Source organism: Eptatretus burgeri, chromosome 11 (assembly GCF_056783735.1).
Source record: "Eptatretus burgeri isolate ZD-2024b chromosome 11, Ebu_testis_v1, whole genome shotgun sequence".
Lineage (NCBI taxonomy): Eukaryota > Metazoa > Chordata > Myxini > Myxiniformes > Myxinidae > Eptatretus > Eptatretus burgeri.
Genome location: NC_140971.1, coordinates 60,178,630 through 60,192,329, shown reverse-complemented (window position 1 = coordinate 60,192,329; position 13,700 = coordinate 60,178,630). Strand labels below are relative to the sequence as shown.

Sequence of the window (13,700 nt, the reverse complement as noted above, 5' to 3'; positions counted from 1 at the left end):
AAATCTGTTTTCCTAATCCATTAATCATTGCTATAAAAAATATCTCCTAATTCTCCTTGAAACACCAGAGCTTTCAACTTACCCTGAACATCCTCTCCGCAATGGGTTTCAGATTTGCCTCCTGCCAAGGACCTTCATGTGTGTTCTTCATCATCTGGTAATCTACATAATAACCCGTCACATCCAGGCCTCCTGTTGCTCGTGGAGCCTTCCATCCCAATACCATGGAGTCCTTGACACTTTCTAGTATCACAATGCCATGTGGACTTGTTGGTGGGGCTACAAAAAAAATACAGTAACAGCAGTTTAAGGGGGGGGGGGAATAACCTTAAAACAGTGTAATTTGATTACAGTACTTGCATTTCAAGATTATAATCTCAAATTGAAGATATTATGCTTTTTCTTCCAATGGTCAAAAAAAAAAAAAGGAAACCCTCTCTCAGGTGGTTCCAGAGGACGGGAACAGTACTCGCATGAAATGTTCATGGAGAGGCTGTGGTTTGTGGATACACTTCTAAGATGACAGCAAAACACATGATCAATGGTATATAATATTTGTAGATAAGTTAAAGGTCTTCTTTTTTTGCGAAAATGATATTACTCTTTGCAAGTTATTTGTGCAGTTATCACATGTAGGACAACGACATCAGTAAACATCCATGTAAATTTACATGAATGACAAGGACATGAGTCGATAATGCACAAATCAACAGAGCATGTGCGATTTGAACCTGGGATCTCAACATCATAAAATAAGGACTAAGATGGGAATGTCAAACAGCCAAATGCAGTCTTGATGTTCAAGTTGATTTTCCTAGATTATATGTGGTATGTGGTCCTGTAGACTGAGCTGTGAAATGTGGTAACATACTAATTTACCAGCTTTGCTTTTCCCACTTGTACCACTTTTTGAGCAAACTGCAGTTAGAGGTGCTTGTTGAGGGGCAGGTACATTTTGGGAATCAGGTTGAGAAGCTGAGTCCACAGAGAAAAGGTGGTTTTCACTCAAAAGCTGCACAATGATGATGTCAGTCCACTTGATCAGCAACACAATGCTTGCTCTTCCTAAGCTTTCCCCAACACTTCAAGAGAATGCAACTCATGCATGGTATCCTATGCTCTTTGGATACCTTCATCACAATATACGAGGGCTCATCGTGCCAGCCACAAGTATCTTCATTTATATAAACAAAGTATGTGACGTGGCATCACAGCTAGAATGTACAAAATCATTCTTATTCTGATGCATATTCAGTGAAGTCAAAACTTGTTTGATGAGTGTGAATAGATTTTTCTAATGCATGAAACATCACTTTGAAATCCAATAGAAATAAGAAAGATTGTACACAAGACATTTTTAACCTCTCCAAATCTGAACACGTTGGGGTGAGTGTGACCGAATGATGAGAAGCATTTTGGTAACGTATCAATGATGGTACTGACCACAGTAAATTAAATACTCACAGATAGCTGGCCAGATTGTTATTTCTTCGGACTCCGGGGAATAGTTGCTGAGGCCTGCTGCATTCACTGCCTTGACTCGGAAGGTGTATGTTTGCCCCTCCTGGAGACCATGTACAGCAAACCTGTATGACACATCCACTAGATAAAGTTAAATTATTAGCCAACTGGACGAATGTCAAAATATTAATGACATGTTAAAAATTGGTTGAAAGAAATGTGAAATAATATTATTTCACATTTCTTTAAATAATCATATTGAAATAATACAAAATGTTGAAATGACTGAGGAAAAACCGAAAAAGAAAGTTTAAACAACTTAACCCTTTGAATCCAAGTGGCCGTTTTACCGACCGCTTTTCAATCCTCCATATACCGAGTGTCCGGTTTACTAGTCAATATCCAAACCTCCATATACCCGAGTGTCCCGTTTTACTGGCCAATATCCAAACCTCCATATACTGAGTGTCTGGTTTACCAGCCACTATTCAAACCTCCATATACGCGTGTGTCTGGTTTATCGGCCGCTATTCAAACCTCCATATACCCAAGTGTCTGGTTTACCGGCCGCTATTCAAACCTCCATTATACCCAAGTGTCTGGTTTATTGGCCGCTATTCAAACCTCCATATACCGGTGTGTCTGGTTTATCGGCCGCTATTCAAACCTCCATATACCGGTGTGTCTGGTTTATCGGCCGCTTTTCAATCCTCCATATACCGAGTGTCCGGTTTACTAGTCAATATCCAAACCTCCATATACCCGAGTGTCCCGTTTTACTGGCCAATATCCAAACCTCCATATACTGAGTGTCTGGTTTACCAGCCACTATTCAAACCTCCATATACGCGTGTGTCTGGTTTATCGGCCGCTATTCAAACCTCCATTATACCCAAGTGTCTGGTTTATTGGCCACTATTCAAACCTCCATATACCCAAGTGTCTGGTTTATCGGCCGCTATTCAAACCTCCATATACCGGTGTGTCTGGTTTATCGGCCGCTATTCAAACCTCCATTATACCCAAGTGTCTGGTTTATCGGCCGCTATTCAAACCTCCATATACCGGTGTGTCTGGTTTATCGGCCGCTATTCAAACCTCCATTATACCCAAGTGTCTGGTTTATCGGCCGCTATTCAAACCTCCATATACCGGTGTGTCTGGTTTATCGGCCGCTATTCAAACCTCCATATACCGGTGTGTCTGGTTTATCGGCCGCTATTCAAACCTCCATATACCCAAGTGTCTGGTTTATCGGCCGCTGTTCAAACCTCCATATACCCAAGTGTCTGGTTTACCGGCCACTATTCAAACCTCCATTATACCGGTGTGTCTGGTTTATCGGCCGCTATTCAAACCTCCATATACCGGTGTGTCTGGTTTATCGGCCGCTATTCAAACCTCCCTATACCCAAGTGTCTGGTTTATCGGCCGCTATTCAAACCTCCATATACCCAAGTGTCTGGTTTATCGGCCACTATTCAAACCTCCATATACCCAAGTGTCTGGTTTATCGGCCGCTGTTCAAACCTCCATATACCCAAGTGTCTGGTTTATTGGCCGCTATTCAAACCTCCATATACCCAAGTGTCTGGTTTATCGGCCGCTATTCAAACCTCCATATACCCAAGTGTCTGGTTTATCGGCCACTATTCAAACCTCCATATACCCAAGTGTCTGGTTTATCGGCCGCTGTTCAAACCTCCATATACCCAAGTGTCTGGTTTACCGGCCGCTATTCAAACCTCCATTATACCCAAGTGTCTGGTTTATCGGCCGCTATTCAAACCTCCATATACCGGTGTGTCTGGTTTATTGGCCGCTATTCAAACCTCCATATACCCAAGTGTCTGGTTTATCGGCCACTATTCAAACCTCCATATACCCAAGTGTCTGGTTTATCGGCCGCTATTCAAACCTCCATATACCGGTGTGTCTGGTTTATCGGCCGCTATTCAAACCTCCATATACCCAAGTGTCTGGTTTATCGGCCACTATTCAAACCTCCATATACCCAAGTGTCTGGTTTATCGGCCGCTGTTCAAACCTCCATATACCCAAGTGTCTGGTTTATCGGCCGCTATTCAAACCTCCATATACCCAAGTGTCTGGTTTATCGGCCACTATTCAAACCTCCATATACCCAAGTGTCTGGTTTATCGGCCGCTGTTCAAACCTCCATATACCCAAGTGTCTGGTTTATCGGCCGCTATTCAAACCTCCATATACCCAAGTGTCTGGTTTATCGGCCGCTATTCAAACCTCCATATACCCAAGTGTCTGGTTTATCGGCCGCTATTCAAACCTCCATATACCCAAGTGTCTGGTTTATCGGCCGCTGTTCAAACCTCCATATACCCAAGTGTCTGGTTTACCGGCCGCTATTCAAACCTCCATTATACCCAAGTGTCTGGTTTATTGGCCGCTATTCAAACCTCCATATACCGGTGTGTCTGGTTTATCGGCCGCTATTCAAACCTCCATATACCGGTGTGTCTGGTTTATCGGCCGCTATTCAAACCTCCATATACCCAAGTGTCTGGTTTATCGGCCGCTATTCAAACCTCCATATACCCAAGTGTCTGGTTTACCGGCCGCTATTCAAACCTCCATATACCCAAGTGTCTGGTTTACCAGCCGCTAATCAAACCTCCATATTCCCAAGTGGCTGGTTTACCAGCCGCTAATCAAACCTCCATATACCCAAGTGTCTGGTTTACCGGCCGCTATTCAAACCTCCATTATACCCAAGTGTCTGGTTTACCGGCCACTATTCAAACCTCCATATACCCAAGTGTCTGGTTTACCGGCCGCTATTCAAACCTCCATATACCCAAGTGTCTGGTTTACCGGCCGCTATTCAAACCTCCATATACCCAAGTGTCTGGTTTACCGGCCATTATTCAAACCTCCATATACCCAAGTGTCTGGTTTATCGGCCGCTAATCAACCCTTCATATACCCAAGTGTCTGGTTTACCGGCCGCTATTCAAACCTCCATATACCCAAGTGTCTGGTTTACCGGCCGCTATTCAAACCTCCATATACCCGTGTGTCTGGTTTACCGGCTGCTAATCAAACCTCCATATACCCGTGTCTGGTTTACCGGCCACTAATCAAACCTCCATATATCCAAGTGTCTGGTTTATCGGCTGCTATTCAAACCTCCATATACCCAAGTGTCTGGTTTACCGGCCGCTATTCAAACCTCCATATACCCAAGTGTCTGGTTTACCGGCCACTAATCAAACCTCCATATACCCAAGTGTCTGGTTTATCGGCCGCTATTCAAACCTCCATATACCCAAGTGTCTGGTTTACCGGCCGCTATTCAAACCTCCATATACCCAAGTGTCTGGTTTACCGGCCGCTATTCAAACCTCCATATACCCAAGTGTCTGGTTTATCGGCCGCTATTCAAACCTCCATATACCCAAGTGTCTGGTTTATCGGCCGCTATTCAAACCTCCATATACCCAAGTGTCTGGTTTATCGGCCGCTATTCAAACCTCCATATACCCAAGTGTCTGGTTTATCGGCCGCTGTTCAAACCTCCATATACCCAAGTGTCTGGTTTACCGGCCGCTATTCAAACCTCCATTATACCCAAGTGTCTGGTTTATTGGCCGCTATTCAAACCTCCATATACCGGTGTGTCTGGTTTATCGGCCGCTATTCAAACCTCCATATACCGGTGTGTCTGGTTTATCGGCCGCTATTCAAACCTCCATATACCCAAGTGTCTGGTTTATCGGCCGCAATTCAAACCTCCATATACCCAAGTGTCTGGTTTACCGGCCGCTATTCAAACCTCCATATACCCAAGTGTCTGGTTTACCAGCCGCTAATCAGACCTCCATATTGCCAAGTGGCTGGTTTATCGGCCGCTATTCAAACCTCCATATACCCAAGTGTCTGGTTTATCGGCCGCTGTTCAAACCTCCATTATACCCAAGTGTCTGGTTTACCGGCCACTATTCAAACCTCCATATACCGGTGTGTCTGGTTTATCGGCCGCTATTCAAACCTCCATTATACCCAAGTGTCTGGTTTATCGGCCACTATTCAAACCTCCATATACCCAAGTGTCTGGTTTATCGGCCGCTGTTCAAACCTCCATTATACCCAAGTGTCTGGTTTATCGGCCGCTAATCAACCCTTCATATACCCAAGTGTCTGGTTTATCGGCCGCTATTCAAACCTCCATATACCCAAGTGTCTGGTTTATCGGCCGCTATTCAAACCTCCATATACGCGTGTGTCTGGTTTATCGGCCGCTATTCAAACCTCCATATACCCGTGTCTGGTTTACCGGCCACTAATCAAACCTCCATATACCCAAGTGTCTGGTTTATCGGCCGCTATTCAAACCTCCATATACCGGTGTGTCTGGTTTATCGGCCGCTATTCAAACCTCCATTATACCCAAGTGTCTGGTTTATCGGCCACTATTCAAACCTCCATATACCCAAGTGTCTGGTTTATCGGCCGCTGTTCAAACCTCCATTATACCCAAGTGTCTGGTTTATCGGCCGCTATTCAAACCTCCATATACCCAAGTGTCTGGTTTATCGGCCGCTATTCAAACCTCCATATACCCAAGTGTCTGGTTTATCGGCCGCTATTCAAACCTCCATTATACCCAAGTGTCTGGTTTATCGGCCGCTATTCAAACCTCCATATACCCAAGTGTCTGGTTTATCGGCCGCTATTCAAACCTCCATTATACCCAAGTGTCTGGTTTATCGGCCGCTATTCAAACCTCCATATACCGGTGTGTCTGGTTTATCGGCCGCTATTCAAACCTCCATTATACCCAAGTGTCTGGTTTATCGGCCGCTATTCAAACCTCCATATACCCAAGTGTCTGGTTTATCGGCCACTATTCAAACCTCCATATACCCAAGTGTCTGGTTTATCGGCCGCTGTTCAAACCTCCATTATACCCAAGTGTCTGGTTTATCGGCCGCTATTCAAACCTCCATATACCCAAGTGTCTGGTTTATCGGCCGCTATTCAAACCTCCATATACCCAAGTGTCTGGTTTATCGGCCGCTATTCAAACCTCCATATACGCGTGTGTCTGGTTTATCGGCCGCTATTCAAACCTCCATTATACCCAAGTGTCTGGTTTATCGGCCGCTATTCAAACCTCCATATACCGGTGTGTCTGGTTTATCGGCCACTATTCAAACCTCCATATACCCAAGTGTCTGGTTTATCGGCCGCTGTTCAAACCTCCATATACCCAAGTGTCTGGTTTACCGGCCGCTATTCAAACCTCCATTATACCCAAGTGTCTGGTTTATCGGCCGCTATTCAAACCTCCATATACCGGTGTGTCTGGTTTATTGGCCGCTATTCAAACCTCCATATACCCAAGTGTCTGGTTTATCGGCCACTATTCAAACCTCCATATACCCAAGTGTCTGGTTTATCGGCCGCTGTTCAAACCTCCATATACCCAAGTGTCTGGTTTATCGGCCGCTATTCAAACCTCCATATACCGGTGTGTCTGGTTTATCGGCCGCTATTCAAACCTCCATATACCCAAGTGTCTGGTTTATCGGCCACTATTCAAACCTCCATATACCCAAGTGTCTGGTTTATCGGCCGCTGTTCAAACCTCCATATACCCAAGTGTCTGGTTTATCGGCCACTATTCAAACCTCCATATACCCAAGTGTCTGGTTTATCGGCCGCTATTCAAACCTCCATATCCCCAAGTGTCTGGTTTATCGGCCGCTATTCAAACCTCCATATACCCAAGTGTCTGGTTTATCGGCCGCTGTTCAAACCTCCATATACCCAAGTGTCTGGTTTACCGGCCGCTATTCAAACCTCCATTATACCCAAGTGTCTGGTTTATCAGCCGCTATTCAAACCTCCATATACCGGTGTGTCTGGTTTATCGGCCGCTATTCAAACCTCCATATACCGGTGTGTCTGGTTTATCGGCCGCTATTCAAACCTCCATATACCCGAGTGTCTGGTTTATCGGCCGCTATTCAAACCTCCATATACCCAAGTGTCTGGTTTACCGGCCGCTATTCAAACCTCCATATACCCAAGTGTCTGGTTTACCGGCCGCTAATCAAACCTCCATATTCCCAAGTGGCTGGTTTACCAGCCGCTAATCAAACCTCCATATACCCAAGTGTCTGGTTTACCGGCCGCTATTCAAACCTCCATATACCCAAGTGTCTGGTTTACCGGCCACTATTCAAACCTCCATATACCCAAGTGTCTGGTTTACCGGCCGCTATTCAAACCTCCATATACCCAAGTGTCTGGTTTACCGGCCGCTATTCAAACCTCCATATACCCAAGTGTCTGGTTTACCGGCCATTATTCAAACCTCCATATACCCAAGTGTCTGGTTTATCGGCCGCTAATCAACCCTTCATATACCCAAGTGTCTGGTTTACCGGCCGCTATTCAAACCTCCATATACCCAAGTGTCTGGTTTACCGGCCGCTATTCAAACCTCCATATACCCGTGTGTCTGGTTTATCGGCCGCTAATCAAACCTCCATATACCCGTGTCTGGTTTACCGGCCGCTGTTCAAACCTCCATATATCCAAGTGTCTCGTTTATCGGCTGCTATTCAAACCTCCATATACCCAAGTGTCTGGTTTACCGGCCGCTATTCAAACCTCCATATACCCAAGTGTCTGGTTTACCGGCCACTAATCAAACCTCCATATACCCAAGTGTCTGGTTTATCGGCCGCTATTCAAACCTCCATATACCCAAGTGTCTGGTTTACCGGCCGCTATTCAAACCTCCATATACCCAAGTGTCTGGTTTACCGGCCACTAATCAAACCTCCATATACCCAAGTGTCTGGTTTACCGGCCGCTATTCAAACCTCCATATACCCAAGTGTCTGGTTTACCGGCCGCTATTCAAACCTCCATATACCCAAGTGTCTGGTTTATCGGCCGCTATTCAAACCTCCATATACCCAAGTGTCTGGTTTATCGGCCGCTATTCAAACCTCCATATACCCAAGTGTCTGGTTTATCGGCCGCTGTTCAAACCTCCATATACCCAAGTGTCTGGTTTACCGGCCGCTATTCAAACCTCCATTATACCGGTGTGTCTGGTTTATCGGCCGCTATTCAAACCTCCATATACCGGTGTGTCTGGTTTATCGGCCGCTATTCAAACCTCCCTATACCCAAGTGTCTGGTTTATCGGCCGCTATTCAAACCTCCATATACCCAAGTGTCTGGTTTACCGGCCGCTATTCAAACCTCCATATACCCAAGTGTCTGGTTTACCGGCCGCTAATCAAACCTCCATATTCCCAAGTGGCTGGTTTACCAGCCGCTAATCAAACCTCCATATACCCAAGTGTCTGGTTTACCGGCCGCTATTCAAACCTCCATATACCCAAGTGTCTGGTTTACCGGCCACTATTCAAACCTCCATATACCCAAGTGTCTGGTTTACCGGCCGCTATTCAAACCTCCATATACCCAAGTGTCTGGTTTACCGGCCACTATTCAAACCTCCATATACCCAAGTGTCTGGTTTACGGGCCATTATTCAAACCTCCATATACCCAAGTGTCTGGTTTATCGGCCGCTAATCAACCCTTCATATACCCAAGTGTCTGGTTTACCGGCCGCTATTCAAACCTCCATATACCCAAGTGTCTGGTTTACCGGCCGCTATTCAAACCTCCATATACCCGTGTGTCTGGTTTACCGGCCGCTAATCAAACCTCCATATACCCGTGTCTGGTTTACCGGCCACTAATCAAACCTCCATATATCCAAGTGTCTGGTTTATCGGCTGCTATTCAAACCTCCATATACCCAAGTGTCTGGTTTACCGGCCGCTATTCAAACCTCCATATACCCAAGTGTCTGGTTTACCGGCCACTAATCAAACCTCCATATACCCAAGTGTCTGGTTTATCGGCCGCTATTCAAACCTCCATATACCCAAGTGTCTGGTTTATCGGCCGCTATTCAAACCTCCATATACCCAAGTGTCTGGTTTACCGGCCGCTATTAAAACCTCCATATACCCGTGTGTCTGGTTTACCGGCCGCTAATCAAACCTCCATATTCCCAAGTGGCCTGATTTTTCTCCAGGGAGCCAAGGGTGGGAGAGCGGAAAGTCCAAGGAGTTCAGGGTTCAAAGGATTAACAATATGAATCGGGGTGATGTTGAAATTTGAGTGAGAATAATTCGAACTTTTCAAAATGTTTTAGTTCCCTCATTTTAAGTGGAGGATAAAATCCAAACAAACAACAAAGAGTTTCAGAGTGAAGCAGAAGTGATTTTTAGATCCTCGTGGAGGATCTCAAAGTCTTACTCACGTTGTTGTTCTTGTGGACTTTTTTGTTTCACAGTCCACAGTTTTCATCGAAACTTCCTAAAACTTGGCATATATATGTAAAAATACCCTGCGCAGACAGTAATCATCTCCGATTTTGAAAATTCGTCCTAGAAAAAAGGTTATGACGTCAAAATATCTCCGCTAATGGAAATCGCCGAAAAAATTATCTCCGAAACTAGGCAAGCTTTTTCAATTCTGTTTGCGGGAATCAAACAGGGCATTTGCAGAGATGAATTGCCGCACATATGCTACATCACTATGACGTCATATAAAATTTTATGACGTCATTCCTATTTTTTGACATTTTTTGTTTTTTTGTTTTATTTGTTTCACAGCCTACAGTTTTCATCGAAACTTCCTCAAACTTGGCGTATATATATATATGTAAAATTACCCTGCACAGACAGTAGCGATCTCTGATTTTTAAAATTCCAACGATAAAAAAAGAGTTATGACGTCAAAATATCTCCGCTAATGGAAATCGCCTAAAAATTATCTCAAACAAGGCAATCTTTTTGAATTCTGTTTGTGGGAATCGAACATGGCATTAGCAGAGATTAATTACCAGATTACATTAGCAGAGATGCACATATGATACATCACTATTACGTCATATCAATTTTTATGACGTCATTCATATTTTTTGACATTTTCTGTTTCACAACCCAGAGTTTTCATCGGATCTTCGTGAAACTTGCCATGTATATGCAGAAAGCCCACGCGCAGGCAGTAACCATCTCCGATTTTGGAAATTCTTCCAGGATAAAAGTTGACGTCATAATATCGCCGCTAATGGAAATCGCCTATACCATTATCTCCGAAACTAGGCAAGCTGTTTGAATTTTGTTTGCGGGAATCAAGCCGGGCATTAGCACAGATAATTTATCGCAAACCTGATACATCACAATGACGTCATATTCATTTTGATGATGTCATCATTAAGAGGATGAGGATCTTAGCTCATTCGAGCTTGTTTTTTCCTCGTGCCATATATAGGCAGAAAGGTTGGCTGATGATGTATGGCAGGATGACACACTTGCTTCTAAACTGTCGAGCCTGGGTTAGAATCTTAGCCCAGCTATAAACTGTTATCTCGGGCTTTCACAGGCAGGTATGTGCCATCATTAAACTGGGCGTCCCGTCTGTTGGCATTAGTGAGTGTATGGTAAAAAAAAATCCCACAGTGTTCTTCGGAGAACATAGGCGTGCTCTCGCCAAGACTGCAGAACCTTACGCACGCCGATCACCCATGCTCTACAAGCATTCTTTCCTCAACAATTGCGGCAATCACCTGGTGCTCGTCACTGGCTTGTTGTGACAGGGTTCCCAGTGGTCGCTCCCAGAAAGCTTGGCGTCAATGTAGTATCCGACTAACTCTGAGGTGGTGGGTGTTGGTTCCCACCAGATGATTGCAGAACTACCCGTGTTTCTACTTGTGAGAATCTCTCCAGGTGGTGCTGGTATCTCTGTGGAAATAAATCAAAATGTTGAAATTCTTTAAACTGCTGACGTTCACACAGATGCACATAAAATTAACAAGACTACAATAGTTGCCAACTGCTACATACTGGAACAAGTTTTGTTTTTTTAATCACATCAGCAATTTAAAAAAAACAAATAAATCAGGGGGAAAATTTTGAAAATACAAATGAAAAATTGGAATAAATTGGAAAAATATAGATGACAATTAAAAGAACAATGACGTTTTTACAGTACAAATAATATGGGAGTAATATCACAATTTATTATCGAGCATTGAAACTTCATATAAAAAAAAACATACAAAGTTATTCACTTCGGCTTCCAAAATCAAAATGTATGTTGGAGCATCAATTTACATCAGCACGAAATTTCCTCATCAAAAAGCTTCAGCACCGAATTTCCTCATTAAGTGGCTTATGAACCAATTGGCTTCTCAAAATGACTGTCTGTCTCTGTCTCTGTCTCTCTCTCTGTCTCTGTCTCTGTCTCTGTCTCTCTCTCTGTCTCTGTCTCTCTCTCTGTCTCTCTCTCTCTCTCTCTCTCTCTCTCTCTCTCTCTCTCTCTCTCTCTCTCTCTCTCTCTCTCTCTCTCTCTCTCTCTCTCTCTCTCTCTCTCTCTCTCTCTCTCTCTCTCTCTCTCTCTCAAGGGCTTCAGCACAAAATTTCCTCAATATCATGTTACTTCATCACCAAATTTCCTCTCCAAATGCCTTCAGCACCAAAATGTCTCTCCAAATGGCTTCAGCACCAAATTTCCTCCTCAAATGCCTTCAGTATCAAAATGCCTCTCCAAATGGCTTCAATTCCAAATTGCCTCATCAAATGGCTTAAACACCAAATTTCCTCTCCAAATGGCTTCAATTCCAAATTGCCTCATCAAATGGCTTAAACACCAAATTTCCTTCGAATTGTCTTCAGCACCAAATTTCTTCTCCAAATGGATTCAACACCAAATTTCCTCTCCAAATGCCTTCAGCACCAAATTTCCTCATCAAGTGGATTCAGCACCAAATTTCCTCATCAAGTGGATTCAGCACCAAATTTCCTCTCCAAATGGCTTCAGCACCAAATTTCCTCATCAAGTGGATTCAGCACCAAATTTCCTCTCCAAATGGCTTCAACACCAAATTTCCTCTCCAAATGGATTCAACACCAAATTTCTTCTCCAAATGGATTCAACACCAAATTTCCTCTCCAAATGGCTTCAGCACCAAAATGTCTCTCTAAATGGCTTCAGCACCAAATTTCCTCCTCAAATGCCTTCAGTATCAAAATTCCTCTCCAAATGGATTCAATACCAAATTGCCTCATCAAATGGCTGAAACACCAAATTTCCTCTCCAATTGTCTTCAGCACCAAATTTCCTCTCCAATTGTCTTCAGCACCAAATTTCTTCTCCAAATGGCTTCAGCACCAAAATGCCTCTCCAAATGGCTTCAACACCAAATTTCTTCTCCAATTGTCTTCAGCACCAAATTTCTTCTCCAAATGGATTCAACACCAAATTTCCTCATCAAGTGGATTCAGCACCAAATTTCCTCTCCAAATGGCTTCTGCACCAAATTTCCTCTCCAAATGACTTCAGCACCAAATTTCCTCTCCAAATGGCTTCAGCACCAAATTTCCTCTCCAAATGGCTTCAGCACCAAATTTCCTCTCCAAATGGCTTCAGCACCAAATTTCCTCTCCAAATGGCTTCAGCACCAAATTTCCTCTCCAAATGGCTACAGCACCAAATTTCCTCTCCAAATAGATTCAACACCAAATTTCCTCTCCAAATGGATTCAACACCAAATTTCCTCTCCAAATGGCTTCAACACCAAATTTCCTCTCCAAATGGATTCAACACCAAATTTCCTCTCCAAATGGCTTCAACACCAAATTTCCTCTCCAAATGGATTCAACACCAAATTTCCTCGCCAAATGGCTTCAACACCAAATTTCCTCTCCAAATGGCTTCAACACCAAATTTCCTCTCCAAATGGCTTCAACATCAAATTTCCTCTCCAAATGGCTTCAACACCAAATTTCCTCTCCAAATGGCTTCAACACCAAATTTCCTCTCCAAATGGCTTCAACACCAAATTTCCTCTCCAAATGGCTTCAGCACCAAATTTCCTCGCCAAATGGCTTCAACACCAAATTTCCTCTCCAAATGGCTTCAACACCAAATTTCCTCTCCAAATGGCTTCAACACCAAATTTCCTCTCCAAATGGCTTCAACACCAAATTTCCTCTCCAAATGGCTTCAACACCAAATTTCCTCTCCAAATGGCTTCAACACCAAATTTCCTCTCCAAATGGCTTCAGCACCAAATTTCCTCTCCAAATGGCTTCAGCACCAAATTTCCTCATCAAGGGGAATCAGCACCAAAATTTCTCTCCAAATGGCTTCAACACC

General features: G+C 43.8%; 1 protein-coding gene across 2 annotated transcripts in view; it reads right to left on the bottom strand.

Moving 5' to 3' along the window:
* MYOM1 (myomesin 1) overlaps positions 1-13,700 on the bottom strand; it is a 160,929-nt gene that overhangs the window by 48,948 nt on the left and 98,281 nt on the right. For both annotated transcript variants that reach the window (XM_085846647.1, XM_085846648.1), the window contains 3 exons: positions 11,110-11,284; positions 1,465-1,586; positions 83-279 (listed from right to left, as the gene is read on the bottom strand). In XM_085846647.1, the coding sequence (XP_085702773.1) occupies positions 83-279; positions 1,465-1,586; positions 11,110-11,284 (494 nt within the window). The remainder of the gene's footprint in view (positions 1-82; positions 280-1,464; positions 1,587-11,109; positions 11,285-13,700) is intronic.